Source organism: Festucalex cinctus, chromosome 4 (genome assembly GCF_051991245.1).
Source record: "Festucalex cinctus isolate MCC-2025b chromosome 4, RoL_Fcin_1.0, whole genome shotgun sequence".
Lineage (NCBI taxonomy): Eukaryota > Metazoa > Chordata > Actinopteri > Syngnathiformes > Syngnathidae > Festucalex > Festucalex cinctus.
Window position 1 is genome coordinate 21,273,674 of NC_135414.1, and position 27,311 is coordinate 21,300,984.

At 41.5% G+C, this 27,311-nt stretch overlaps 1 protein-coding gene across 2 annotated transcripts in view; it reads left to right on the top strand.

Moving 5' to 3' along the window:
• nkd1 (NKD inhibitor of WNT signaling pathway 1) overlaps positions 1 to 27,311 on the top strand; it is a 55,712-nt gene that overhangs the window by 11,391 nt on the left and 17,010 nt on the right. For both annotated transcript variants that reach the window (XM_077519702.1, XM_077519703.1), the window contains 3 exons: positions 15,121 to 15,291; positions 15,396 to 15,428; positions 15,585 to 15,691. In XM_077519702.1, the coding sequence (XP_077375828.1) occupies positions 15,267 to 15,291; positions 15,396 to 15,428; positions 15,585 to 15,691 (165 nt within the window). In that variant the 5' untranslated portion in view covers positions 15,121 to 15,266. The remainder of the gene's footprint in view (positions 1 to 15,120; positions 15,292 to 15,395; positions 15,429 to 15,584; positions 15,692 to 27,311) is intronic.

Consider the following 27,311-nt stretch of genomic DNA (forward strand, 5'->3'; position numbering starts at 1 on the left):
AGCCCAATCCTCACCATAAAACTAACACAAACTCTAATCTAATCGTTACTCGCCAACGGACAAACTAACAGCCGTTAGAAAACTACATTTGTTTACTTTCACACTTCAGTAGCTGCAGTCAACGCGAGTGATGTCATGCACCTTTTGATCACAAGATTACAAACTCAGCGTCCTGGCGCCTTCATACTTATCACTGGAGATGTCAATGCCAAATGCCACAGTGGGAAGGGAGCTCTTCTTCGCTGCCTCCTCTGAGAGTCTGACCACAACTGCATACACCTAGAGACCACCAAAAGGCTGCTTGTGGAAAACAGGCAGCCAACATGAGGACTGAAAAGAAATAGAGGAGGCATTTGTTTGTTGTTATAGTTGTATTTTAATTGCAAAAGAATATTTCATTTGTGTTTTATGTTTGATTTTTAGAATGATGGCATGTCGTCACAGCAGCATTTTTTGTTAAGTGTTGGTTGAGTATGCCCCGCCCCTTACCTTTACCCTAACCATCATCTCACCATCACCCTAACCATAAACTTTACCCTCAAACTCACACTCACCCTAACTCTCACCCTCACTTTCCATGCTCTTTGTTGACATGGCAAAGACATTCCAGTCGGTCCTGGCCCCGCATTGGTGCTCAACAGGCTTTTTTTCCCCCTTCCGTCTTCCATCTGGCGACCGTACAAAGCTCCATCATTGGCACTTTTGGATGGGCCGGCGAGGGGTTCTGGTGCCAAACGAGCTGCGAGCCGTTGTTCTTTTCATCCCCGTTAAGCCACTTGGCCCGAGGCGGTGGCGAGAACGACACAAAGAAGAAAAGGAGGCCGAGCAGGGACTCTCGACACTTCATCCTCACACCCTCTGTCTCTATGTGCACTGTGAATCCTTTGGAGCTCTTCATTTACATGTATGCCAACAGGCCTTTTAATGCATTTAAAACTTGGACGCCGTTCAAAGGGAGCTATAATTCCTCCAGAAACGAGCCTTTTGAAGACTTTATCTTGTTCTTTCTCTTCTGGCTAATCTTGTCGTTCCTCGCCGCGCTACGCCAATTTTCCTCACCGCCAATTAAGCTTGACATTAGCATAAAACAGTTTTTTTTTTCCTCCTTTTTTTTTTTTTGTAAAAGTGGCGATGAATAGCGTTCCCTGGCCAATCCTTAGTCTTTGTCTGTTTTCTTACTGTTACCTAACAAGAATAACAAGGCCGAGGACTTCATTAATAACCTGTCAACACGTTTTCTCTTGCAAGCTAGCGCTCTCCCGTGGCGCGCCGTCACCAATTCCAGCTATTAATGTGCCGCGTGTCTGTGCTGGCTTTCATTTCTCCCTAGACGGAAGAAAGAAGAAGACGAAGAAGTAGCGGCGTAATTGCCATGAGGAGCGCTATACGAATCAATTAATTATTGGAGGGGTGCGCAGCAAATTGTTTTTTATGAGCTACAAATGTGCAAATGCGACCCAGAGGAGAAATGTACTTGGACTTTTTTTTTTTTTCTTTTTTTTTTTTTTTTTTAATATGTATTAAACTGAATTGAAAATAAGGTTAATTAAATCAACCACTGATAGTACAGACATCTATTGTTATTTGTACATTTTTGAAACAATGATAAACATTTCCCCCTCCAAGTGGATCCTATCCTCTTGTTACTTTTCATGTCTGCCATCTAGTGGTGAATGGTGAAATTAAAACTTAAAACTATAGGCTATTTCCTTTTCAATATTGGTTTTATTTTCTTTCAGTTTTTACAGGATTTTTAATCCTCATTTCTGTCTGTATTTTGTTAATTTTTATCAGCAATTTTTGAAGAAGTTTTTTTTTTTGGGGGGGGGGTTGAGGGCTGGGGAGGGGGGGGGGGGTTGTGACGGCCGGGGGGGGAGGGGTAATTAATCAAGGTGGCACTAGTATGCACTTTAGAAAATGTATGAATGGATGGAGAAATGGCAACAGGGTGGACTAGTGTTTAGCACCTCTGCCTCACAGTTGAGAGTTTCTGGTTTTGAATCTCAGCTCAGGCCTTTTTGTGTGCAGTTTGCATGTTCTAATTGGGAATGTGTGGGTTTCCTCCAGGTACTCCGGCTTCCTCTCACATTCCGTAAACATGCATGTTCATTGAGGAATTTAAATGGTCCATAGTTCTAAATTTGAGAATGAATGCTTGTTTGTTTCCTGCGATTTGCTGACAATCAATTCAGCATGTCAGCTTGGATGGGGTCTTTGTGGTGACGAGGTGGTGCTGCTGTCACGCAAGGTCTAGCAGTTGGAGGCAAATTGAAAGCAAACAGGATCGTTTGCAAACTTAATAATTTCCTTGTAAAGGAATAAAGAAGACTCTCCTGTCTGGAGGCAAATTGACAGAATGCCACCCCCTACCCTCCAACCCTGGAAGAAAAAGTGGGCGAGCGCGCCATTAGCAGCAAGTCGCTCGCACTGATCGTCAGCATTAGAAGATGCTTTCAACTCCTGCTGGCTGTCAGCAACTCTGGCAGCTCTTAGGCGGCTTTAGCGCCGACTCGCCGGCTTTGCAAGGGAGGCAGCGGTCTGGGGGCTTGTGGAGGAGGGGGTGACAAAATCAGTTTCTTGTGCGGTGGATCTGTTAAAAGGGGGTTTGGGATCAAAGACGGCCTAAGTGGGTCAAAATTACCTTGACCGTCTGAGAGCAGTCACATTTCCAGAGGCGGGGGCGGCGGTAGCGGCGAGTAATCTGCAATGTAGAGAGCAGATTAACATTTTACAAAGAAGATTCCACCCCAAAGTCATCAGATCAAAGCTTTTTTCTCATTTCTTTTTCTCTTGCTCTCACACAGACGCCAGTGGTTCTAAGCACAAATACTGTACTTTGTTACTGTACTCTAGTAGATTTTTCATGTATTGCCACTTTACTGGTATTCATTTTTTTTTTTATGACTTTTTACTTTTCTCACATTTGAAAATGATATCTGCACTTTGTCCTCCTTTGTCAAGATAGGTGTGTTAGCACGGTGTGAAAACAATTCAGTAGAGAAAGGGAATGTCTTCTATAAGTCAGGGTGCCACTATTTTTTTCTCCCTTCCTCTTTGTATGCCTCTCTTTCGACTTTCGTCATGAGCAAAATGTTGGGACGAATTTACGCAAGTCATCTTTCCGCACTTCATTAGTGTGCGGTGTAATTTGTGCCCCTGCTAATTTGAGCCTGGCCTTGGGTGTATGCGAGGCGTCCCTCTTTAAAGGCGCCTTTAAAAGCGTTTGAAGCCTGCTGGTCGCCTAGTTTCAAAGCTGCAGCTGTTTTTTTTTTTTTTCTTCCCCTCCTGGTGTTTGCCGGCTTTAATTGATGTTTATTTTGGCATGGGGGTTCCGATTCTTTCATGCAAATGTCCCACATGTGGCGGGTACTGGGTCAAGGGAGTGCTCGGCCTTATGCACAGGAGTACTTAGCAAATGTACAGTTCACGTGTCACTGCAGGCAAGACAGTCGCAATAATGATAGAAACAGCATCCAAGGGTACCTTTACAGTGTATAGAGGAGGGCCGGAGTCCTGCAGGTTTTGGATGTTTCCCTTCTCCACCACAGAGGAGGGAAAACCTCCAAAACCTGCAGGACTCTGGCCCTCGAGGACGGAGGTCGCCCACCCCTGCTTTACACATTAACAACCTCACCAAACGATTATTATTATTTTTTTAAATAATCACATACAGTATTCTGTCAAAAAAAAAAGAAAAGCCAACTGCTTCTACTAAGCTCTGATAAAAGATTAGGCGCCAAGTACAAAATGGCCATCCATCACGTGGGACATACTTTGAAATGCCAGATAAATATGTAAAGAGACATAACGTAAAAAACACATGCACTTGGCACAGGCAGCACCAGAGGAGATGAATCAAGTGTCCTGTTTTCTCTCTCACAATGTTGTGGGAGGACAAGCCAACACGGAATAAGTGAGGACAAAGTCAATTTGGCAAGGTTCCGGCCGGCTTTGGAGAGTGTCAGAAGACTTTCACAATGCCTTTAGAGAATAACATTAATTGCTAATTATAACATATGACAACTCCAGCCTAACTGATATGGATTTGTTTTTTTTTTGTGTGTGTGGGTGTGGTGATTCATTAAAAAAATAAATAAAATAAAAATCAATCAAATAAAATATATATATTTTTGGTCTTTTAATGCTTACATCTGACTGTCTTACAATCCTTTGTCATTTAGTATTTGTTTAACTCTACAACAGAGAGAAAAATCAGCAAAAATTGACCAATTTCCAGCATATTTTGAGGGTGAGGGGGGTGATGGCTGTTTGAATGTCATTATGTACAATACAGTATGTATGTACAAAAATAAATACAAATCAGCCGATTTTTAAAATAATAAATAAATAGGCCAAGCCCAAATAACACCATTATTAATTGTCATTTGATCACATTTCTTATTTCAGAAATCATGTATCAAACTGGTAGCCCTTCACATTAATCAGTTCCCAAGAAGTAGCTTTCAGCTTTAAAGTAACTGTTAACGGAGTATCAGAATAATCCAATAATTTTCTGACTTTTTTGTGTCACTGTTCTGCAGAAATGGCACCAATGTGGACAAAGTTGATAGAGATTACTGGCAATTTAACAGCATTTGGCGGTAAGACCATCTATATGACGGCACACTGTATTCCGCTTCACTGGGTTCCATGTAAAAGGCAATAAAAGTGTCACATTCTGCATCTACAGTACTGTGACTTCTCTGATATGACAATTTTACTGTCTCTCTGTGTAAACGAGGCTACACTTCACCATCATAGCTGACGTCAGGGCAGTTGTTTTGGGGCCGTAGGGTTTTGATAATTGTCACCGCACGCTGTCATGGAGGTCTTCCGCCTGCTCTTCACCATTTTCCCACCAGTCCTTTTTGCCAAGCGATTGTCCGAGCTGTAATTTGGAGCAGATGAGGAGGCCCCTGCGTGCCTCCACGCTGATGTCAACCCGGCTGAGGGAAACGCATGGACGGACTGGGGGCTAGGAGACACTTGGCGAGGGAGGGTGCACGTGGCCACGTGTGCAGGTGAACACATGGATAATTCTTGAAAAGGCGAGAATGGCGCTCCACCAAGGCCAGGGTGTGTGGCCCCAATAAATTGTGACCTTTCGGTCACCCAAGTGAACATCAGCGCCATGTTTTTTTTTTTAGGTGATGGTGGAAGCCGTATAGGTATGCTCTTCAGATGTAAAATATAATAAAAATATATACTTTGTCAAAAATTAAATAAATAAATAAATAAAAGATGGCGATGCCACACCAATAGATATCCAGAACTAGAGATGGGCGAGTTTTGTTTTGAGGTATCAGGACTCACAAAAGTGACCGATACCAGTATCGGTCACCTTCTTGTGACCGTCTTACCAACAGGAACTATAAAATGGAAATATTTTATAAAATAATAGAAAATTGCCATTAATTTCATGCAATTTTAAGGAAAAAAAATGTTGCAATGGAATATATAGGTACTTTTTAAAATTATTTTTAAAAAGTCATTGGGTTTTTTGGAGAGGTGGGGGAATCGTATGTATCAAAAGTACTAGCGGTATCTACATTTCATATTGTATCAATAACTTAATAGTTGAGTACTAGGACTGGTATCGGTTTGAAAAAAAGTGGTATCGAACATCCCTATTAAGAATCAATTAATCATGTAAAATGTCTGTTATACTAAATGCTACTTTAATTATTATATGTGGAGATAGATAATAAATCCATCCATCCATTTTCTTGACCGCTCATTCCTCACAAGGGTCGCGGGGGGTGCTGGAGCCTATCTCAGCTGGCTTTGGGCAGTAGGCGGGGTCCACCCTGGACTGGTTGCCAGCCAATCACAGAGATAAATAATGAATAAGTACTTAATTTCTAATTATTGTATTGTATTTTATTTGTGGATAGTGCATGTAAACCCAATTCTCTTTTGTTACAAAGTGACTATATAACCTCAATCAACCCCATTGCATCCCACAAGACACATATTAATGGCGTGCTGCTGCATGTATGTACTTCTTCCTGCGCTTGATGCGGGATGACATCACCATTGACCTTCCCCAGCCCAACCCCCACATCCGTGGCTCCGACCTGCCTCCCTCGTCTGTGGGAAACACCACTTCATTACGTGGAGATGAATTGCCTTATTGTGAAAAGCTCTGGCGGAGTTGCTGCTGGACATCGGGGGGAATCATTCGGTGACCCAGCTTCAGGGGTCAGTACACCCACTGTTTGGAAAACATCTCACGTAACGCATCACTGGGCTGACTGGCCGGCTGCCCCCCCTCCTCTGAGTCGAGGGCCCTCTCGCAGCCACGCCAAAGTCATGAGGGACTGGACTGATGGGTGAATAACACACTCATGTTGAACCCGTTTAGATGTCCACTTTTCTCAGTTAAGATGTGAAATATTGATGTTTACTGTTTACCTTTTGGCTTAAGTAGTTGAACAGAAAAAAAAATAGTCAGCACAACTCATGTTGTCTTTTCAGTTGAGCCTCCCACAATAGCCTTGTGATCAGTAGTCACAGCGTTGCGACATGCAGATGCCACGGCGATGTTCCGGGTAATCAAGGTCATTATTCACACCCGCGCACCCTCAAATCCAATGGGCTGCCATGCTAGTCCATCCCCACCACACCATTGGGCCACTCATCCAGATGACGGTTTATTTAGCTAAGCTCCGAGACGCGGGACCGCCGCGGAATTCATTACTGCGGGCCTTTAACGGGCCACTGGTGTTTGGAATACTTTGAGCAGCCTTTGATATTGCGCTCTCTGCAACCCAGTCGCAGAGGCACCTCGGTCAGATTGCAGCCGGTGTTGGATCACGTATTTCCACAGCTAGCGTGTTGACACGGTGTTACAGAAAATCTAATTATTGGCTTGACGTTCAGGTTACATGTAAACACATTAGTTCGACCAAAATGGGCCTATATCACATTTCTCATGAGCGTTGAGCTGAGACACCTGGATAACGCATTGCAAGTAGACTCCCCAGCATACTGACTTTGTACACGATAGTTAGAAAAACAGATAGAATGCATGTTCCAGAGCTTTGATAGATGCAACACAGTAAAGCTGTTAATCACCGCTGCCGTGAAAATGTTTATAACTGCCTATATTGATAGTTTAAAACATAAATATGACACAAACTATGATCCCCAAACACTTTAACATAATCTAAAATGCATCTTTTGCATCAACATTACCAATAAAAAAAATTGGCTTATGTATGATTTGATTTCAATATAATTACACATTGACATGCGGCAAAAATCCTTCCACTAACAATAACGGCTAAACTCAGCTACTCCCTGTCATACACAGCTTGTCTCTCAGTCGAAATGGATCACTTCACCATACTTCTGTGACAGTGATTACTGCTTTCCTATTTAGCCACGGCTTTGGCGTGATGTGAGTATATTACAGAACGAACCCAAAAAAGGTTACACAGACTGGAAAAGAAACACTAACTTTACACTGGGTCTATTTTTGTTGACAGCGTACATGTGCTTGGCATAAAAGCTGGCATATATTATTATTATTATTTTTTTGTGCCAGAGCAAGTTTACGAGTAGTTTACCGTGTTTGAGAATTTGGTAGACTGTGCTGCACCAAGGATGTTTTCTTTTACACGCCTTCGGCACACTTGGCAACTTGCTGGCTGAAAATATATACATCTTTAGACCAGATAGAAGGTCTAAGTTGTGGCGCAGATGGTGTAAACAAGTTGTTGTAGAAGTTCATCATGATGATGATGATGATGATGATGATGAGGATGATTATTATTATTATTATTATTATTATTATTATTATTGTTTAGATCACTGTTATGTGGGGGGATTCATACACTGACACACTCAATTGCGTTGAAAGCCAGTCACCAAGTGCAGCTCCAACTTCAGCGGTGATCTGTGATCGCCCTGGCCAAGTTATCATCCACCCGTGGAGGTCTGCTTGCATTTCATTATTAATATACTTTGCATGCTTCAATCTTCTGCCTGGACCCCAGCGAGTCTATTTCTGCTTCAAAGGCTGCGCGCCTCTGGGACATTGATTTTAAAGGGAATGAGAGAAGTCGCTTTCATTGGTCGGGAAGCAAGTGGGCTGTGTTCACCCCCACAACGGCATAAGTGCACCATTCTAACCGCGCCCGTCTAAGGAAATACCAAAAGAAAGAAAACTTCACAAACACAGCAGCAACATAACCCAAGTTTGTCTCTAAGTCAGAAAATGGCAGTCTATTTCCAATGTACGCTAACAGAGTAGTAAAGACATAATTATTTGTAGCTGAACCCAACTGAACAACTCGAACCCTGTGCTTGCATAGGTTTTGGTACTAAGGCTTCCTGCCGCATTCCAATGACATGTACAGTATGTTGGGTTTATCAGAAATTCAAAATTGTCCATAGGTACTAGTGTGAAATGCAAGCCCATGCTGTATATTGCATTTTGTCCAAAATCAGCTGGGATAGGCTCCAGCTAACCTGTGACCTAAATGACTAGAAATCTAAAGAGAATGGATGGATGGAAAACGACATAAGATATTTTCTACATTAGCATACCTGTTGACACATTCTCTGAATATAATCCCCCAAAAAGCAGCAAGTGTCCTTCCTTTTCAAGCCTTTTTAGTTTGCTGCTAAGTGGTTCCATTAAAGTGCAACCGGCTCCAGCGTGCAGACAGCCATGTCCCTACCAGCACTGTAAAGACTTAAAATAATTCCACCACAACAAAAAACAACATTTGTGTGCCGGTTCCTAGCCGTCCCGTAGAACTGTGTCCGTTAGCTGCTTGGCAACAACAACCAAAAAAGAAAGGAAAAAAAAAGATTTCCGAATAAAAGCAATAAAGACAACACTTTCTTCAGCGGCTGTGAAGTGCCTCTTACAATGAACAAATAAATAATAAAGCACATGTTTCCTTTTACGGCACTCTTTCTGGCACAAGTGAAGAGTCGGCCTTGAAGAATAAGACATTAATAACACAACAAAGATGTTGGCAGCGTCACTTTTTTTCCTCCAGCTGGCTTCTCTCGCTCAAAGCAACCGCTAGAGATTTTTTCTACATTGTTCTAGCTCCCCCAGAGGAAAAATACAGCTATGTATGAAGACCCTACACATGCATGTGTTTATGAATGTGACCGACTTTGTACCGCTCATTCTGGAGCCCCTTTTCACACTGCTTAAGAAAGCTGTGAATTTACTCTCTACTTCCCTACGTATATTTCCTTGAGCTATACCTTGACCAAAGTGTTGAATTCATTTCTTGACTAAGCTCGTAACTCAATTTACTCATATATCAAGTCAATTTTCCCCATTGGAATGTATTGACACGCCATTAATTAATTAAAGCCCCCCTAAGAACATAACATATAATAAAAAACAATTGAAATAAAGTGGTGGCTAGTATCTGAAAAAAAATCCCTTAAATTGGGGCACTTATATGTCAAGGTACTACTGAATATTGCAGTGGTTCCAAACTGGGGGAACCGTGGCTGAGGGCTACACAAAAAAATTGCAATAAATGATGTTCTATTTTTTTTTTTCCATTTATGTTCCATCTTTTTTTCTTTTTCTTTTCTTTTTTTTTTTTTAATTTAAAGTGCACACCTACTTATCATGCTCAAGTGAATCTGGATGCTTGCTTAGTTGAAACACCCTAGCTCCGCCCCCAGTTGTCAAGGTAGCAGAAGCCATACCCCCAAATGGCAGGGTTAGGATGAACAGCGCTCATTTGCATGAGACAGGCCCCCTCAAAACAGGCTGATTTCAGTGAGACAATTATCTACGGTATAAAGTGTACTATATCTTAATCTTTGGGGTATTTTGACAAATGTACGTCATTGACATGCTGTTAAAACACTTGGGGACTGTTTTAATTGTGAAGAAAATAAATCTGTCTATTGCTAAGCTGTGTGCGTCAAGTCCCACTTGGCTGTTCGGATATCCACCAAGGATTGGGTGTGAATTTTGCTATGAAGATAATGGCAAGTTTTTTTTTCGCCTTCTCCTTTTTAACCCCTCGCTCCAGTGAAAGGCTCTTTGAAGCCGCGCTGTCCTGGTGGCTGCTCTTATCTCAGGAAGCCATTAGTTGATCTCCCTTTCTTTTCTTTCAATAGAGTCAGCTTTTATGGCCGAGCAACCTTTTTGGAGAGCTTCTCCTTGCCCTCACTGAGCCCCTTCCCCATTACGCCTTGGATATCCTCACCCCTGCAACACATGACAGCCTGTGTAATTAATGAGCATCATAAAGCCGCTCTTTTCTATTAGCTCGCCATTAGTAAACCTGGCAAGCTTGTCATTTTGGACAAAAACACACAGCTCCTTCATTTGATCCCCACATCAAAGGGGGAACCCCACTGTTTTGGGCTGAATACACTAATTGTGTCCTCGTTCTGGATGGGCCCACAACCACCCCCACCCGCCGCTTCAAAAAGCCAGCCACTGCTGAAGGCAAATAGTAGCCAAGTATCGACTCTGTTAGCCTACGTTTGCGGCAGCATGTGCCACCATTACCAACCAGAAGGGAAATACAAATACTTTGTTACTTCAGTAAAATTGTCTTTACAATATGTTCTCATGCACCACTAGTCGAAACAGAACATTCTGGTCATCTGTGTTTGTTTAAGCGACAAAACCCACCTGTCCATCTCAGGAGGCGGCCATTTTGCTACTTGCTGTCAAATGAAAATGACATCACAGTTGCTCAGTGCTCAGGTAACATTTTCTGGGTTTGAGCCGTGATTGGTTGTTGCAGCTAGGCACACTCTCAGCCCAGCACAATGGCCAAGAGTCAACTTTTTTCCCCCCCTCCTTTGCCTGTGTTGAACTTTAGCGGTCCGTTGATGGAATTGTGCCTGACCATGGTGCATCAGCAATGCAGCAGTCTCCCTGGATGAGTTTATTTTTTTCTCCTCCTCCTCCTCACTTTTTCTTTTAAGTCCCCCTTGCAAGCAGGCTAAAGCTAGGCTAGGTGTCATAGCTTGAAGGCTAACGTCACGCTGTAATGGTAGAAGTGGGTTAAATTATCATTACAAATTAATAACTGCCAATTGCGGTGAGTAGTCACTGATTGAATAGTGGGGGAAGGCAGACTCGTGCCATAAAGTCCATGTATTTGGGCTTCTTTTTAGCCCTGCTCAAATAATCCGGATAACTGAAATTGGAGGGGGGGGGGGGGTTAATATGTATATCTCAACAATTCAATGCTAAATTGTTCTTATTGTTTGCACATCTTCAGAACTTTTCTTAAACCATATTTAATTTTATTATTAAGAAGCAAAAACACTGAAATCACTATAAACATGAAACATACCATGATTTTTGCTTCTTCTTCACAGTATGGACACTATATAAGTTAATAAAAGAGAGTAGAAAGGATACCTATTTTTCTTGTGCAATTGTTTAATACGTTAAGTTGTTATTAGACATTAAGCTATTGTATATAAGTGAATTTCCAAGTCTGTACTTCGTTACTTTTACTCACAGCTCGCTCTGTGTTTTAGTCCCGAGATTAAAAATGTAAAAATACAGTGAGATGTAAGGACTAAGCCCATTACATGCTTGTCTTGAAAAAGTGGCGATATTAACGGTACGGTTTGACGGCTAATCCCATACAGAAGTTTTTTTTGTTTTGTTTTTTTACTTTTGATGTTTACATAAATTATAAAAGTCTCTCACCACCTTCACTGCCCTTTGCCACGGATTAATTATTTCTTTGCTGAACACGACAAAACAAATTAGGGCCAGAACGAGCTTTAAGGGGCTTACTGTAACTCTTTGAACTGCAAATGATGCTCCTGAACATTTGCTGTATGAATAGCATACATAAAAATACGCCCAAACCTCCATGTTAATCACAATAAGTTGCAATTTGACAATTTTTCACAACAATTTAATTTTAATTGTGAATAATGGAATATATGTTTTATTTTATACTATACCATTCAACAAGACCATTTTGTTTTTTTGTTTTTTTGTTTTTTTCAATCATGTACAACGGGAAGGTAATTTATTTTAGTTATGGCTCATTTAAACACTTCGGTAAACCAACCAAAATAAACCAAAATAACACACACAAAAACAACACAGACTACTTTAACTTTATGACATGAGAATAAAATGCTAAAAATATTCTGATGTTTGAATATACCTAAATCTGGGCTGCTGTCCCGACTTCCTGGCATGCTGAATGACCCACGCACGTCAGGCGAGCTTTTCCCTCCCATGCGGACCGTCCGCCCGACACGCCACACGCTGGGTACACACAATGGGGTCCCGAGTCAGGAACCGACACTGTACTCCAGTGCCGATTGTCTTGTGTCCTTTACAATGTCTTTTGTTCCCGTGGATAAAAGCGACATGTCGGCGCTTTTTAAGCGCCGGCAGCTGCTCTTCACATCCTTTCCCCTGACCCACTTCCTCCCCCCAAGCCTCCTACGTTGTTATATGGATAAACCATTAGGCTGCTTTTACACAGTGGCTCAAATTTAGTGCCCTTTTTTGACTGACCATGAGCAGATATTTTTTTTCTCTGAATCGCTTTGGTAAAGGGTCATTGTTCAGCCCATAAAACTTTGTCCTAGAAATTGTTTTGGCTCGTTTCTGTGCTTTTCTTGTTGGTTTGACCTTTAGCTAGTAAAAATGTAGGCTTCAAAGGCAACATCCAAATGTGAAACTGAGACGAGACATGTTATTTATTATTTGAATAATATTCACTATTCTTTTAGTTTCACAAGTGCTCATTTTTCACCCCTAGATTTTTGTGTTGGTTACACTCTAACTATAAATCTAGTTTTCACTTGCTATACTGAAATCTGAAACTGAGCACAGATATGAAGTGATATTTATTCTGTGAACATTTTCCATCTTTCCTCACTTCACAGTTGCTTTTTTTTTCCCCCACTCATATACAACTCTCTGGTCTTTATGTTGGTTACACCTCTAAAAATGTTGTCTTCACAGGAAAAACTCAAATTTAAAACAGAGGGTAGTGCTATTTATGGTGTGAACAATTTTTCATATTCTATTAGCTTTACAGTTGTTCGGCTTTCTTCACCTACCAACATCCTTCTTGTTTTAATGTTGCTCACACTTCTAATGCTAACAAGTACAAGTATAAATCTATAAGTCAGTTTTCAAAATCTAGAATTGGAGCACTCTGGACTGCTTGCTAGCAGACCTCAAGTCACTTGAAGTCTGTCTTACTTCTGAATGTGACATTCAGAGAATACCGCTGAAACTCCAATGAAGTCAGGTTAATGAATACCAATATCAATTCAGCCTTTCAAGTAATGGCCAGAAAACCATGACGTGCCTAGACAAAATATGTCTTGCGGCAATTCCGGAGATTAATCATAATAGGAGTCATTGGGCTTCAAAGATTGATCTAGAGGGCCGCGAGGCCGCTCCTCCATTGGCCCTCTTTCAAAGGACAGGAAGTGTGTCACATGGAGAAGCCTCCCCCCCCCCCCAAATATTCAGGCCCATTCCTGGAATAACAACATCTCATCTGTATGTCTGGTTCAAAGGACAGCCTGGTTCCTCTTGGTCCTACATGTGATGACAGTCAGGATGTGGGAAAACACCAAGTGGCAAGCCCCGGGAGGGCAACGTGTGGCCTATAGTCTTTTATCCCGTGTGAAACATCTTGAATGTAGTTGGTATCTTAGTAAGAAAACGAAACCATTTGGTTACATTGAGTTTGGCATCACACATTTTTTTTGGAATGTGATTCTTAGGTAAAATGGTAAGACTTAAAACATAAGCATAGCTCATTTAAATTTGAAAACTTACTTCTACATGTAGATAATTCTGATGGTATTAAGCTATGTTAGCACATTTAGCTCGATACAGCTACTGACTGGAGAAACATTATTTTAGGCAATTTTAGTACTAACTGTGCTGATAGGCTGTATTTTAGAGATGGAATTTCCACATGGAAAACAACTGTTTAGAGGCAAATATAGTATTTTGGGTGCTCTATTAAAAAAATAAATACATAAAATTTTTTGTCAGTCATTGACATTGAAAAGTCGATCTATTGTTTCAAAGTTATACCAAACAAGCCTCTCAATTCATGTTTCATTTACAATCTAACGTGTGGGATCTATCAGACGTGACAGGAAACACCGTGTAAATGTGAAAAATGGATGAAGATGAATATTATGCTTCAAAGTGAGCTTACTTGTTCCCTTTTTACTTAGTCAAATAAATAATAGCACCTGCTATTTAGAGGGCATCTGACAGAAATGGGACAAGAAGCATCAATGTCATATTTTTGTCATGAGACGTCTGTCCATCACATTGCGCCTCTGCTGTCTCCATGGCGTCTGTCTTTCATTATATATTTGACAACTTCAAAAGAGCCTCTCGCCTCCTTTTATCTGCTGCCTTGGCCCCCCGAAAAAAAAAAAAAAACTGTAGATTTTCCAAAAAGAGCTTTTCATGTCAAAGAGCAGATGTGCACTGACCACAGGGCCCCTCTCTGATACCCCTCTCGTCCCCTGGGAGCCTAGCCTTTAATGTCAAATGTTTTATTAGTAACCACTCAAACAGCTGATTTTTTTCCCCTCTTAGAGATTTGAAACTTCAAATTTACAATACATTACATGTCATTGGAAATGAAATGAAATTTGTAAGTCACTGAGAGAGAAAATCTGGATAAACTAATTAATTCTCTAACTATTAACATAAGACTACATGTGTGAGATTGTGTGTGAGAGATAAATGTGAGATTAATCAGATTACAAATTCATTTTAATTAAATGTACATTTTAATGATGGCATATTTCCATAATTCAGAAGTAAAAATTACTAGGTTTATACAGACTGAAAATGTAAAGAGCTTCGTTTGCTTAGGCTTTTCGCTTAGTTGTCTAAATTTACTAGCTCAGAGCATGTGACAGAACTCATGTTTTGGTTAACAAAGAGAACATAATGTTACAACAGTTAAATACAGTGCGTCTATAGCAGAAGTAGTTTTATTATGAAAGCCTCGATCAAATTACCGTTATTCTCCAAAAGGCGGAAGTAGTATTTATTATGAAAGCGCCTAAGCGGACGTCGACTGTGTGCTGGTAGCATCTCGCCAACCTCTGCTCAACCTCATACGCTTGTTTCCTCGCCAGCCGTGCGGACGTGCGTGAGTGTTCGCTCGCTGCACTCTTCTTCTCCGCGGACTCTTTTCGGATATCTCCCGCTCTCTTCACCATCCCATTTTGCGGTTCTTTTTGGATTATATTACTCGTCTGATGGTGTGCACCGATGCCGAGAGATGGGTAAACTGCACTCGAAACATGGTGAGGCTTTTTTTTGTGTGTGTTGTCTAAACTATTGCAATTGCCGTACTTGAGTGTTCATTGTCTGCTCTCTTTCTTTCTTTTCGGTCTCCATCCACTACAAGCCGGTATTTGTAAAGCGAGGGAGAGCCCGGAAGGTAAGTAGCGTGGTTGAAGGGAACATTTGGGGCACTTTGTTGATAGAGTAGGAACTTGGTTGAGTGAACATGTGCGCGAACAAACCATCATCATTCCCCCTTCTCCAATGTCCGCCTATTTAAAATACACAATAATAAAGCTGCCTTTTGTTTCAGGCGACAGCTTTGTAGTAAATGCCTGTTTGGCTCGGAAGGGACTGGACGACTGGCTGGTAAAGCAGCAGGACTGTCATCTACAGACCAAGTGCGCGTTGACCACCCGGGTGAGTCAACCGAGGGTACCCTAACCTCCCCATAACCCCAACCGCCTCCCAAACACACCTTTTCATTTTCTCCTTGCCTTCTGTTGTGCATAAACGCTTCTTTTTGGGGGTACCCACCCCTCAAAGTTTTTGAACCCTCATTGGACATAAATGGAAGGCCGTGTATGGTTCACGAGGCATAGGTTACTCTTAGAAAAAGAGCTACATCCAAAATGTTGCCATTGCATCAAATTTATAATAATTTCAATGCATAAATACAGCCATTTGGTTGACCATGAACAGCAGGACGTGAAACACCACTTTACCAGATGACATTATACAACCGAAGCACAGGCAAAAGGGGGAATCCACGGAATTTTGATGGGCATCGAGTGCAGTTCTAAACATTTTCTGTAATTTCTCGCTACATTTAAAATTCTCTCTGTGCTTTTTATACCGCTCCACGTTTTCCAAAATCAAACAACTATAGATCACACTCTAGTAACTCATATTGGTATATTTGTAAATCTGGCCTTAGTTACTATGCATTATTCAGATGAAATGAATTACATTTTGTCCTCACACTTGTCTTATTCATTGATTCAGGGCAGTTAATTTGCTATTATTAGGTTGTTAAACCGATTCCTGTATTTGTTGTGTTAATTTTCTGTTTGTTTCTCTTTTTTATTTTAATTATTTGAACTTTTATTGTACCCTTAAAAATATATGAAGATATATATGTGCTTTTGATTGTACATGTCAAGATGAAATGCATGAAGATGATACACATCTCATGTATATGCCTGCACATTGTCATTGTCACACATTTAAATGAATGAAATTATATGCAATAATGCTTTGTCTGGATCCCTGTCGAAATTCAATGGATTCTTTCTTGCCTCACTCCAACATGAAGTGCCATGGAAATAGGTTAAGAAGCATTTTGGCTAACCCCACTCATAAACAAATGTCTGTGAAAATGTGCCATTTTCGCCTCTCTCTGACAGCATCAATGACAAGCGACCACTGTTATCTCAAAAAAGCCAACATTTTGGATACAGCTCTGAGATCGGATCTTATTCGTGTTTGTTTGATGTTGACAATTTGAATTTCAACACTTGTTTGGTCTCTGAGGGAGAATCAAATGTTGGTTACCAGCCCAGTTGATGTTTCTTTTTTAAAAGGCGACAATAGATCAAGACATAGTTCAAAGCATTATGGGGTGACAGCCTGGTAACATGTGGGTGATAAAAGCCGAGGAATGTTGGTCGGTCTCAACGACGTTTTTGTCTTTTGGCTTTGCCGTAGACACGCACAGTGTTGTTGTTGTTGTTGTTGTCAAGTGAGGGGGAAATCCTTTGGAATTGCTTCAGAGGAGTTTTAAGCCTCTTTGGTTGGCAGTGTCGTCCTCAAGCGGTGAAAATCGGTGGTCGTTCTGAAGGAAAAGGAGAATAGAGTTCATCCACCACCCACTCTTGTCTATCTACTGAATACAGCTTGCAAGAACAGCTTTAGCCTATAAGGAGGAATCCAAACCTTCTGAGACATGCCATGGTTCATAAAGGTCACAATAGTCGCTTTTTAAGGCAACCCGCTATAAAAATTAGCCCTTTGCAAGGAGCGTTTATTGGCGTGCTGGCGAGAAGACAAACTAATCCAGCGAGTCTAAAGTCCTATGAGGTGTTTTGTTACGGTTGTCTTTGAACGATAGCGTGGTTGTTGACACTGTAGTTAAGAATGCTGGATTGTTAGTCTAGGAATTAAGACTCTGTACACATGGGAGTTCACGGTTTTCAGCGGTATCAACATATTAGGTTTTGAGCTTATGAATGGCCCTCAATGAACTAGTTTGCTGAACGCCGTAAGAATACATGGTGACAAGAAGGCATGTCCAATAATGCTGGACTATTTTTGGGACTCGGCCATAAACCGGAGACCTCAGTTTATTGTCCGATAGTGAGAAAGAGAAATTTAAAAGTTCCAAAACATGAATTTGACTTTTTGGTGTTCTCCTCCAAGTGAACAATTATTGGCCAACTTTGTCACGTTTAAGACAAGGGGAGCACTTTATAATGAGAAGGAACAAACCATAAATAATCATTGTTGGTGCGTAATATTTGTTTTTGTATGACAAGCATTGATTTGACTCGGTAGCAGCCATGTGGTATGTGGCGGCGGTGCGACAGTGACTGAGTGGTGTAGGCAGGTGGGTCTTGACATATGACATTGGGGTCATGTGATACCCCGTTTGCAGCCTGGTGTGCGCCCCTCCCTGTAAATATCACGTTGCGCGTTACGTACGTCCTCGCGTAGACATTGAACATCACACGACAGCACAACCCCTTTCAAATGTTTATGATACTTGTCTGTCTTATTCCTGCAAAAAATAAAATACAAATGTCAAATTCCCCCATCCCCCGCTTTGTATTTAAAATCCCCCTTTCTACCTCCCAACTGGTGCTCCCTCAGACTCAGACTCCATCTGTTTGGTGCGTTTACCCGGTGGCCTTGTGTTGCCGGATGAAACGAGACGCCGTTTGAAAGGGGGCCCTTGCGGGGAGGTGTTCCCATTGAGTCAAGGCTCCACTTGTGTTTTACAAGTACGGACACCCTCAATCCATTTTTTTTTTTTTTTTAAGCCATGTTTCCACCAAGCATTGAAATGTGGTGCCGATTAGATCAGATCAGATCTAAATTGTGTGTCCACCATGGACAGTCACAACCGTAATCCGTTCCGACAAGGGGTGCGTTTTGAGATACGTACTTCCAAAAGCATGCCACAAGCCATGATGTCCATTAACAAGAGGCTGAGCTGCACTGTGTTTGTTCTTACCCCTTACCTAATGTATTCCATTTGGAAACTCTGTACAGCTTCTGTACCCTATCGGATGTTCTTTACCTGAAAAATACAAATAAGCGCACTGTTATTGGCATGCCCAAGTGCTTTATCGTTACAGTGAACACTTATTATTCACGTGGACCAAAAAAATGCATTTCATTGCCTATTTTAAAATGTTGAACCCTAAATAAAACCTGAACTTTCATCCCAAAACATCCATTTTTGTGACCGCTTATTCCTCACAAAGGTTGCAGAGGTGCTGGAGCCTATCTCAGCCGGCTTCGGGCAATAATCCGGGTACACCCTGAACCGGTTGGCAGCCAATTGCAGGGCACACAGAGAAGAACAACCATCCATACTCACAAGCACACATAGGGACAATTCAGAGCGCCCAATTAACCTGCCATGTATGTTTTTGGAAGTGGGAGGAGACTAGAGTACCCGGAGAAGAACCACGCAGGCACGGGGAGAACATGCATACTCTCCACTCAGGAAGGCCGAAGCCCGGACTTGATCTTACGCCCTCAGCAGAGGGCGGACGCATTAACCAGTCCGTCACTATGCCGCCAATCCCGAAACAATTTGATATAATTTCAATCTCATTTTGCAACATTGATTTGAATGGCCGTGAATTATTCAAAGATTTTTTCCTATTCGCGGACCGGATGGTTCCTTTTCGCTGTGCATAGCGGATGTACACTTTATGCACATTGACAAAATTGTTGGTACCCTCCTGTTATCCCTCCTCTTACTTTTGTTCATTAAGAACAACACTAATATTGCTGAATTATTATGATCTGGGTCTTTTTTTATTTTTATTTTTTAATCTCATTAAGCCCAGCAGAAGAGGTTTTATACTGAAAAAGAAAAAACAAACCTACTTTTACAAACTTTTTTGTATTTGACAATTTGAACCGTAACACAATACGAAGTGTTACTTGAAATTTACATGTAAATATGAATCACTTTTAGGCCTTAAACCAGAATTGGACCTTTGGTGTAAATCCAGCCATAAGTAGAATAGGAAGGTATCAAATGACTACTTTGGAAAAAATGACAAAAGTGACATTGCCAATTAGTTCCCTGGTCGATTCCTAGTAGTCACTGTGAACGGGGATTGTCTTGCTGACAAATTTGTCAACTGTATATGAAAGTTTTCAAAGCCTTAAAGGACATTAAAAAAACAATAAAAAACAAACAAAAAAAAAACATTTTTCAATGTCCCATTTTGGTTTCACAATCACAGTTTGTCTTGTATGCAATCTTTGATTGAAGGCAAATGTGCTGTGGAATGAAAGAATTCTCCAAAACGAGTTGCCACAAAACTCATCCCACGTCAGCAACGGTTCTTTTCTCTTTTTACTTGTGATGTAAAAGGTTTTTGGGAAGCATGTAGGCCCCTTTCAGACGCACTCCCTCAGCCTCCAAGTGCGATAAAAGACAGGTTATGCTTCGCTGTTGTGTTTTTGAACGCCACAAAGCGTCCGGAGGCTGAAAGCACCTTTCATACACAGACTCATTCTTTTTCTTCTTCTTCTCCTTTTTGTGCGCTTTTGTAACCCCCCACCCCTTCACCCTTCTTCCACCACTACCGGCTGGCCCCTTGTGTGACGTATGGCTGACTCCCAGCAGGCTCTACCCCTTCTGTCATCCCATGGGACGAGGGCCTGTTGTTGCTCTTTGAAGTGGCTGCGAAAAGAGGGGTGGGGTGGGGTGGTGGGCGATTTTGGAGGCACATTCTATCTAAAGCAAAGAAAAGCTTGAGGCTTTCGGGGAGGAGTTGTGGGGTTGAGGGGCAGCACCTGGCCGTAGAGGGGGCCATGTGATTTTTAAAGAACTGTTCCCTTGAGAGGATGGGGTGGAAATGATGGTGCCGGGGGCAACGTGCCGGTTGCTTTAATGCCACATTTGGTGTTGCATGGTGTGAAAATAACAGTTTTACCTCCTCTATGGATGAGAGAAGTCCCTGAAATTATTGATTTGAAGGAATAATAGAGGGGCAGCATGGTGAGCGAGTTGTTAGATGTGCCTCACAGTTTGAGGTTTGTGGTTACAATCTCAGTTTTCATGTTTCAGGAAAAGCACTATAGGAAATGGATAGATGGAGTTGCGCAGTCCTGTTCGCAAACTACCATATAGTGCGGGAGGCTGTTCCTTTAATGGATATCATGCCCCAATTAGGTGCCACAAAAAAAAATCTCTAATTTTAAAGAAACACAAGACAAAAACAAAAACTAACCATCTATTCTGTGAAATGGATAATTTCAACTGTTCCCTGAAAAAAATGGCAATTTATGTTGAACAATTATGATTTTATAGCACTTTTTATTAATATTTTTACATTAAGTCTTGTATCGGGCATTTTGGACAGTCCGTAATCATTGTGACGTATTGCGCGCGTAAAATACACATTGAATTACATGGGTTCCAGTGGCAACATTGAACTCACGAGGAATTATCGCATCCCACGGCGGATATCAAAGATGGAATTACGCCTTACAAAAACAAAAAAGCAGTACAGCCACGGAGGACACCGAAAGAAGACTGGCAGATCCGGCCGCCGGCGAGTCGAAGTGGACGGTAAACATTAGGGGTGTCACGATTCGCCAACTCCACGATTCGATTAAAATTTCAATTTTGGGGTCACGATTCGATTTTTTTTATTTTTTTATTTTTTATTTTTTTGGGTCCAGCTCCCTCCCACCCACACGCCCCCCCACGCGCCGCCCCCGCCGCAAAGTTTGTGGAGGGACAGAGGGGGCGGGGGGGGCGATCGTGTGTCCTCTCTTATATTTCGATGCTCGAAATCGTGACGTAACTTCGATCGATTTCGAGAAAAAAACGAAATCGTGACACCCTTAGTAAACATCCGGGTGACTTTCACTCTGCTAGGCTGAACTACATGTCGTGTGCTAAGCCTGCTTTGGCCCACATTAGGAGTGGCCACCCCCCACCACCCCACCCCGGAATGAAACCGGACGTGTTGAGGACTTTACTCTCAACAGAATTGGCGCCGTATTTGGGATTGAAGACGTCTTTTTCTTGCACATTATGTCAGCAAATTCCCATTGAAATGAGCGAAAACAGCTTCCGGGTACCGGTTATGCACGGGATACGTCATCACGTGCATTCGAAGTTAGACGCTTAATCGGTTTAAAATAAAATTCAGGGAATAAGATGCCAGAGATATTTGCACTTTTATTCTTTGTACACAATGCCTAACCCAATACTGGAAAATGATTAATAAATGGTGTATTGCTTTAAGGGCGTTTCAGAATGAGTACCAAAAAAAAAAAAAAAAGAATAAGTGAGTTTCTCAGCAAATAGTTGGGAATAGGTGCGACTGAAATAAATGTGAATATGTGAAATTGTTAATAGTGAAGGGGATTATGAAAAAATAAAGGCCACTAGCTTTTAAGGGGTTTCAAATATTGTCTTTAGGCAAAAGTTCAGTGTACATTCTGTATAATAATATAATTTCTCTATGCATATGCCATATGTTAATATTGAATGTGCTGTGTGTCCTGTTTGGGGTCGGATATCCGGATGCACACCAGAGATCAAAGTCTTCTTCGTGGAATGTGCGCGGAATCTCTGGGGATTAGCAGCTAGGATTGTGCTTTGCCCCCCGCCCCTTCCCAAATATGCACTTGGCAATGTGGACAGCAGTTTATCAACGGTGTCTCCTTCACGGTGACTTAACTAGCCCCCGCGTCTGTTTGCGGGTGCATTGGTTTTTGTGGGGAGGGGGAGAACAAACCGGAGGTGAATGGCGTTCCCGCGGTTGCGCCGCCGCCAAGCTCCTCTGAGCCTTGTGTGCACGCTCGGTGCACGTTTTAATCACCCACTTAAAAGGCAGCGCTCAAGTGGGTGTTTAAGTGTTTAAACCCTGAATAATTCTCCCTTGTTTGTTTATCGCGTTCACTCCCCTCCCTCTCCTTGTGGATTATGCTCTGGCCTGTAATGTAAAGGCTGCATAATTTCACTTGAGCCCTGTAAAGTGGCTCTCAAATAGGACAAGATCAGTAAGTATCATAACAGTAGCGTCACATGACCAAACTCAGATATGACGTTTGCAAGCTGAGCCTGTGGGTACTTTGATGTCACTTTCAGTCGACAGCAGGTGGCAGGCAGTACAAGACAAAATGGTAGCTAGCACCTCTGAGTTGGATAAAAATTGATGGAGTTTTCTGCTCAACTCTTATTCCATAAACTGAATATTAATCAGAATACCATGTTTTGACTAGTGGAGGCACACAGTTTAGATAGTAGGCAATTCATTTATTTGTTTTTATTATTTGAATTTGGCAGAGTTGTTGGCAACGCAACACTCTTCTTGTGGTGTGTCAAATATAATAGACAATTTCTCTGTACAGAGTCTTTAAATAGTCAAAGCTTTTATTGTCAGTATATTAAGCTACACACTCCTTCAACATCCCACGCACACCCTGTCAGAAATTTAAATTCTAAACGTTTTAACTCACGCAATGGCTTCAAAATCCCGAAAGAGTTGACACACTCCCACAAAAAAAATAATCAGAAAAACTTTTATTGCTGCCAATTTATTAAGCCACGCACCCACTTCGACATTTTCACAGACCATCCCCCGCACGCACGCTCAATATGTCATAACAGCCTTTATTTCAGATTTTTTAAGTCGCGCACCCCCTTCAACATCCCGACAGAGTTCGCGCACCCTTTGTCACCCACACATAACCTCAAAACAGTCTAAAAGTGTTTATTGGATCATTTTAAGATATGTATTGCATAAGGCAATACTTGTTATGCGCATTTCATACATAAGGTAGCACACTGTGATTCACAGTGTTAAAAATTCAGCATTCAGAACATTTACAGACAAGAATTTAAGACATTTAAAAGCAAAGTAAAGATATAAAATGTAGTTTGTCAAAATTATTCAAAGAAAGTACAGTGCAAGAACAAGATTTTTGGAAAAAATGATAATAGAAATGATTTAAAAGGCCTTAATCATAGGTACGGGAAAAACAACATAGTTTCAAAGCTGGATTCGTTAAACTCTAAATAGACAACAGGTCCTGAAGTTTTGTCGGCGGCCTCCACGCTCAGCCAAGCATAGATGCCTCCACCCTTAAAACAAACAAACAAACAAACAAAAATTGTATTTGACCGAGCCTTAGACAAAATGGCCAGACGCTAGTGGTTCCAGCTCATAATTTATACTGCAAAATATTTTTGCATGTGCAATCCGGTGCTGTTTGCCGTGCACGTCAGCTCCACTCCTACTCCCTACTGGCCTGGTGATGGAGACAGCCACTCAGAGAAAAAAAATGGTCACATGCCACCAGTTTGGTCGCAGACTCTGCCTCACCAGACCAGACCCCCCCCACACACACACACACACACAGGGCATATCAGAAAAGCAGTACAGTTGATGAATGCCTGCTCTTTAAAGGGACGTGGTCGGCTCCATGCACGCACTCAGCAGGTTCCGTATGCTCAGCTGGAGTGTTTATCCTCCATGTGTGAGAGTGCCGGTAATGGAGGCCAAAAGGCCACCTGAGGCAGATGGAATCAAGGAAGCTGGCAAAGGTAAACATTTGGTAGAGCATTGTGACGGCGCTTCCAAAGGGGCTCCCTGGCTTTTCCTGTGCCGCCATGTCTGGATTGTGTGCTATAAAGGATTTTTTTTGGGGGAGACGAGAAAAGACAAACAAACCATCCTTCGCTGGAGTGTTTATGCTCCATGGGTGCCCAGGGAGGACCCTCACGACGCACACGAAGGCCTTTGAATTCACCCCCTCCTCATGTTGTCTTTACCAGTATTGAAGGGTTGTACTCAAAGGACATTGAACCCAAGTTCCCATATCTGACGTCATGTTCCTCATCTTTATACAGCAAACTTCATGAGAGTGAATCAACGGCTCATACATACCACACGTTTGACTGATTTCTCAACAATCCCTTCAGTATCGTAAACAGATGGCAGATACATTGTGGTCAGCTTGTTCTTGTTTTGAGATGTTTTAGAATTGTAGTGGAATAGCTCAAATTCTTTGTTCTGGTCACATCATGTGTTGCCAGGCAGACTTTGTGGAGCAACTGACTGCACTGTCTACCAAATTAGAAAATGAGATTTACTAGTCACAATTACTAAATGGTTGAAGTGACGAAGCAGACATGATTTTAATCCATGTTAATTTTACTGTAGGATCCTCACTATACCAAGCATAAACACGCTCTGTATATGAAAGAGGAAAAAAAAACCCATTAATTTCAGGGTGGTTGAGTCCCGTTTGTACAAAGTATAGTTAGCACTAAACTTAGTGTGTAATTCCACCCTATATTATACACTATTCTACAGACTATAAACTCAATGCCCATAGTTGTGTTAAAATTGACGTTCCTGACTCAAACAATATAAGAAACACTTTTTTTCCCCTCATAAAACACGACTACGAGAATATGAAACAGCAGATGGTTATCCCTGATATACACACATGGCAATACATTGTCATGCGTAGTCAGCTAGCCAATAGTAAAGACAAAAAACTTGTAACGGTGTATTTAAGCTTTACCCCTTTTTCATGGCATGGGTTTTTGAGACGTTTTCGGATGTTGTTATGACAGACATTGCATTTTCTAACTAACTGAGCGAGTTTTCGAAGTTCATGCTCGTAACCCATGAAAAACATATGTGTGTGATTTAATGACATGTTGCATCTTTTGGTCTTGCGTATGGCTCCAAGTTCATTATAGACAAGCCATTAATTCCGTGCTGGATATGAATAGAAATGCGCCTCTCGCAAATGGCCACTCTCGCGTACAGTAGTTCCAATGTCTATTTCTAACGCCGGCGTTTACTCGCCTAGCTTGGGCTGTCTTTGTAATTAGAGATTTTAGGTGTACAGTTAAAAGGTCAGATGTGAGGGATGTTTATAGAGGTGGCGGCTGGCTGGAAGTCTCAGACACAACATGACTGTGGACGCTGCAGGGAAAAAAAAAAAAAAAAACTTTTGCCAAGTTGGCACTGACTTTGTTGAACATGAACACTTGAGAGGTTTACAAGGTGTGGGAAATGTGAGTTAAGATAAGACGAGCTGGTAGTAAATCATGGTTATCATTTAACACATTTTATCACATCAGATCACATGCTGGCATGAAGGATTCTGATTCTAGTATGCATTCACATTGGAACAATCAAATGCAATTCATTCTAGCACGTTATTTATTTTCTTTGCTTTAGACGGTTTAAAGACATACAAGGTTTCAAAAGTACGTACATTGCACAATGAACCAGGATGTTCAGAAGTTTTGTTGTTGGGTTGTTTTATATTTATGACCCATTTATGAAGTAGTTTTTTTTTTTTCATAAATATTACTGTAATTATGACTTTAATTGGATAAGCGGTTTAGAAAATGGATGGATGGACGGATACTGTGTTAGCGTAAGTTGTGATAGATGGCACGTTTGGATACAAATACGGGCGTGGTAATAAAACTTCAGCAACAACTGAGGACCACCTGTACAGTTGTACAATTGTATTAACAAAAACGCACACTCATCTTCAATGAATAATGGACGTTAGTTATTTCAAACAAGGAACTCCAAACAGCTGTCTGTGGGGAACATTTTGTTCTTTTGTGATTATTGTTGACATAGTCTTGTATTTAGCAGCCAGCACAGACAGTTTGTGTCGTTTTAGGTCGCATTAAATTCCATTTTCGGTTCTGTGGTCATATTCATGTTTTTTTTTATCACTGAAACAAACTTAAAATAAGACACTTGCTGAGGTCATCCTTTAGACAGTTACAGAGCTCTAGTCTATGAAGATGTGGCTTTCTTTTGAAAGGTTGGCCTGTAGTACAAATTGTACAACTTCTGAAATTACCCAGATAAGTATAAGTATTTTATTTTATTTTTACTTCTCGGCTTTCGCTGTCCAGTGTTCATTTTAAGCAGATACAGACTGTTAAGACAAACACGGATACAGCTATTAGATCAGAAGTGAGCACTTGGGCCTGCCATATAAAACCATCCTAATTTGACTGAACTTTATCAATGAGTGATTAATTGTGATGTTTTTTTTTTTGTTTTTTTTTGTTTTTTGTTTTTAAATGAATACTAACAGTGGCTGGGTACACTACGTTGTTGTGTCTGGCCACCACTTACCTATCAAGGTACACATTTCCGTCACCAAGAATTTTCAGCAGTCCAAAATGGCCCACAAGTGCACGGCAGCAGCAAACAATGTGACAAGCGCACACTTGACTGGTTAAAGGGGCATGATTTGGGGTTAGCCTCATGTCAGCTTTGACAAGCCCGATCTCCACTAGCCTTGATATATTCATACCAGCAGCAGCAGAACCACAGAATGGCGGCTGACTCACATCTGAAGACTTCTGATACCAGGAAAAGATCTTTGCAACATAGCTCATGCCAAATCTGTACAATCAAGCAAAGTATTAACGATCAATTAATTCTTATGCCTATCCGTAGTGCATAGTTAAACCGTGACACCCAAAGAAAAAAGTAGGAATGATTTGAAAGCGGAGCCATCTGTCTCGTGATGAATAAGTAAGCGTTTTAAGAGGAAATCCTTTGACTTTGACACTGACAAGTCAGCCAAGTGTTTTCTTTCATCTGTCTGGTGCGCTGAAAGGTTGAAGTACCTGTCACTTCCTCGGCACCCGAAAGGTAAGACTTCCTCGTCGTGGCACTCGACTCTGGCGTCAGACGAATAACTAATTGTGAGGACCCTACAGACCCATCTAAGCGTGCTCTACGACACTTAAATGTCGGGGAGGCTGCCACAGAGTCGT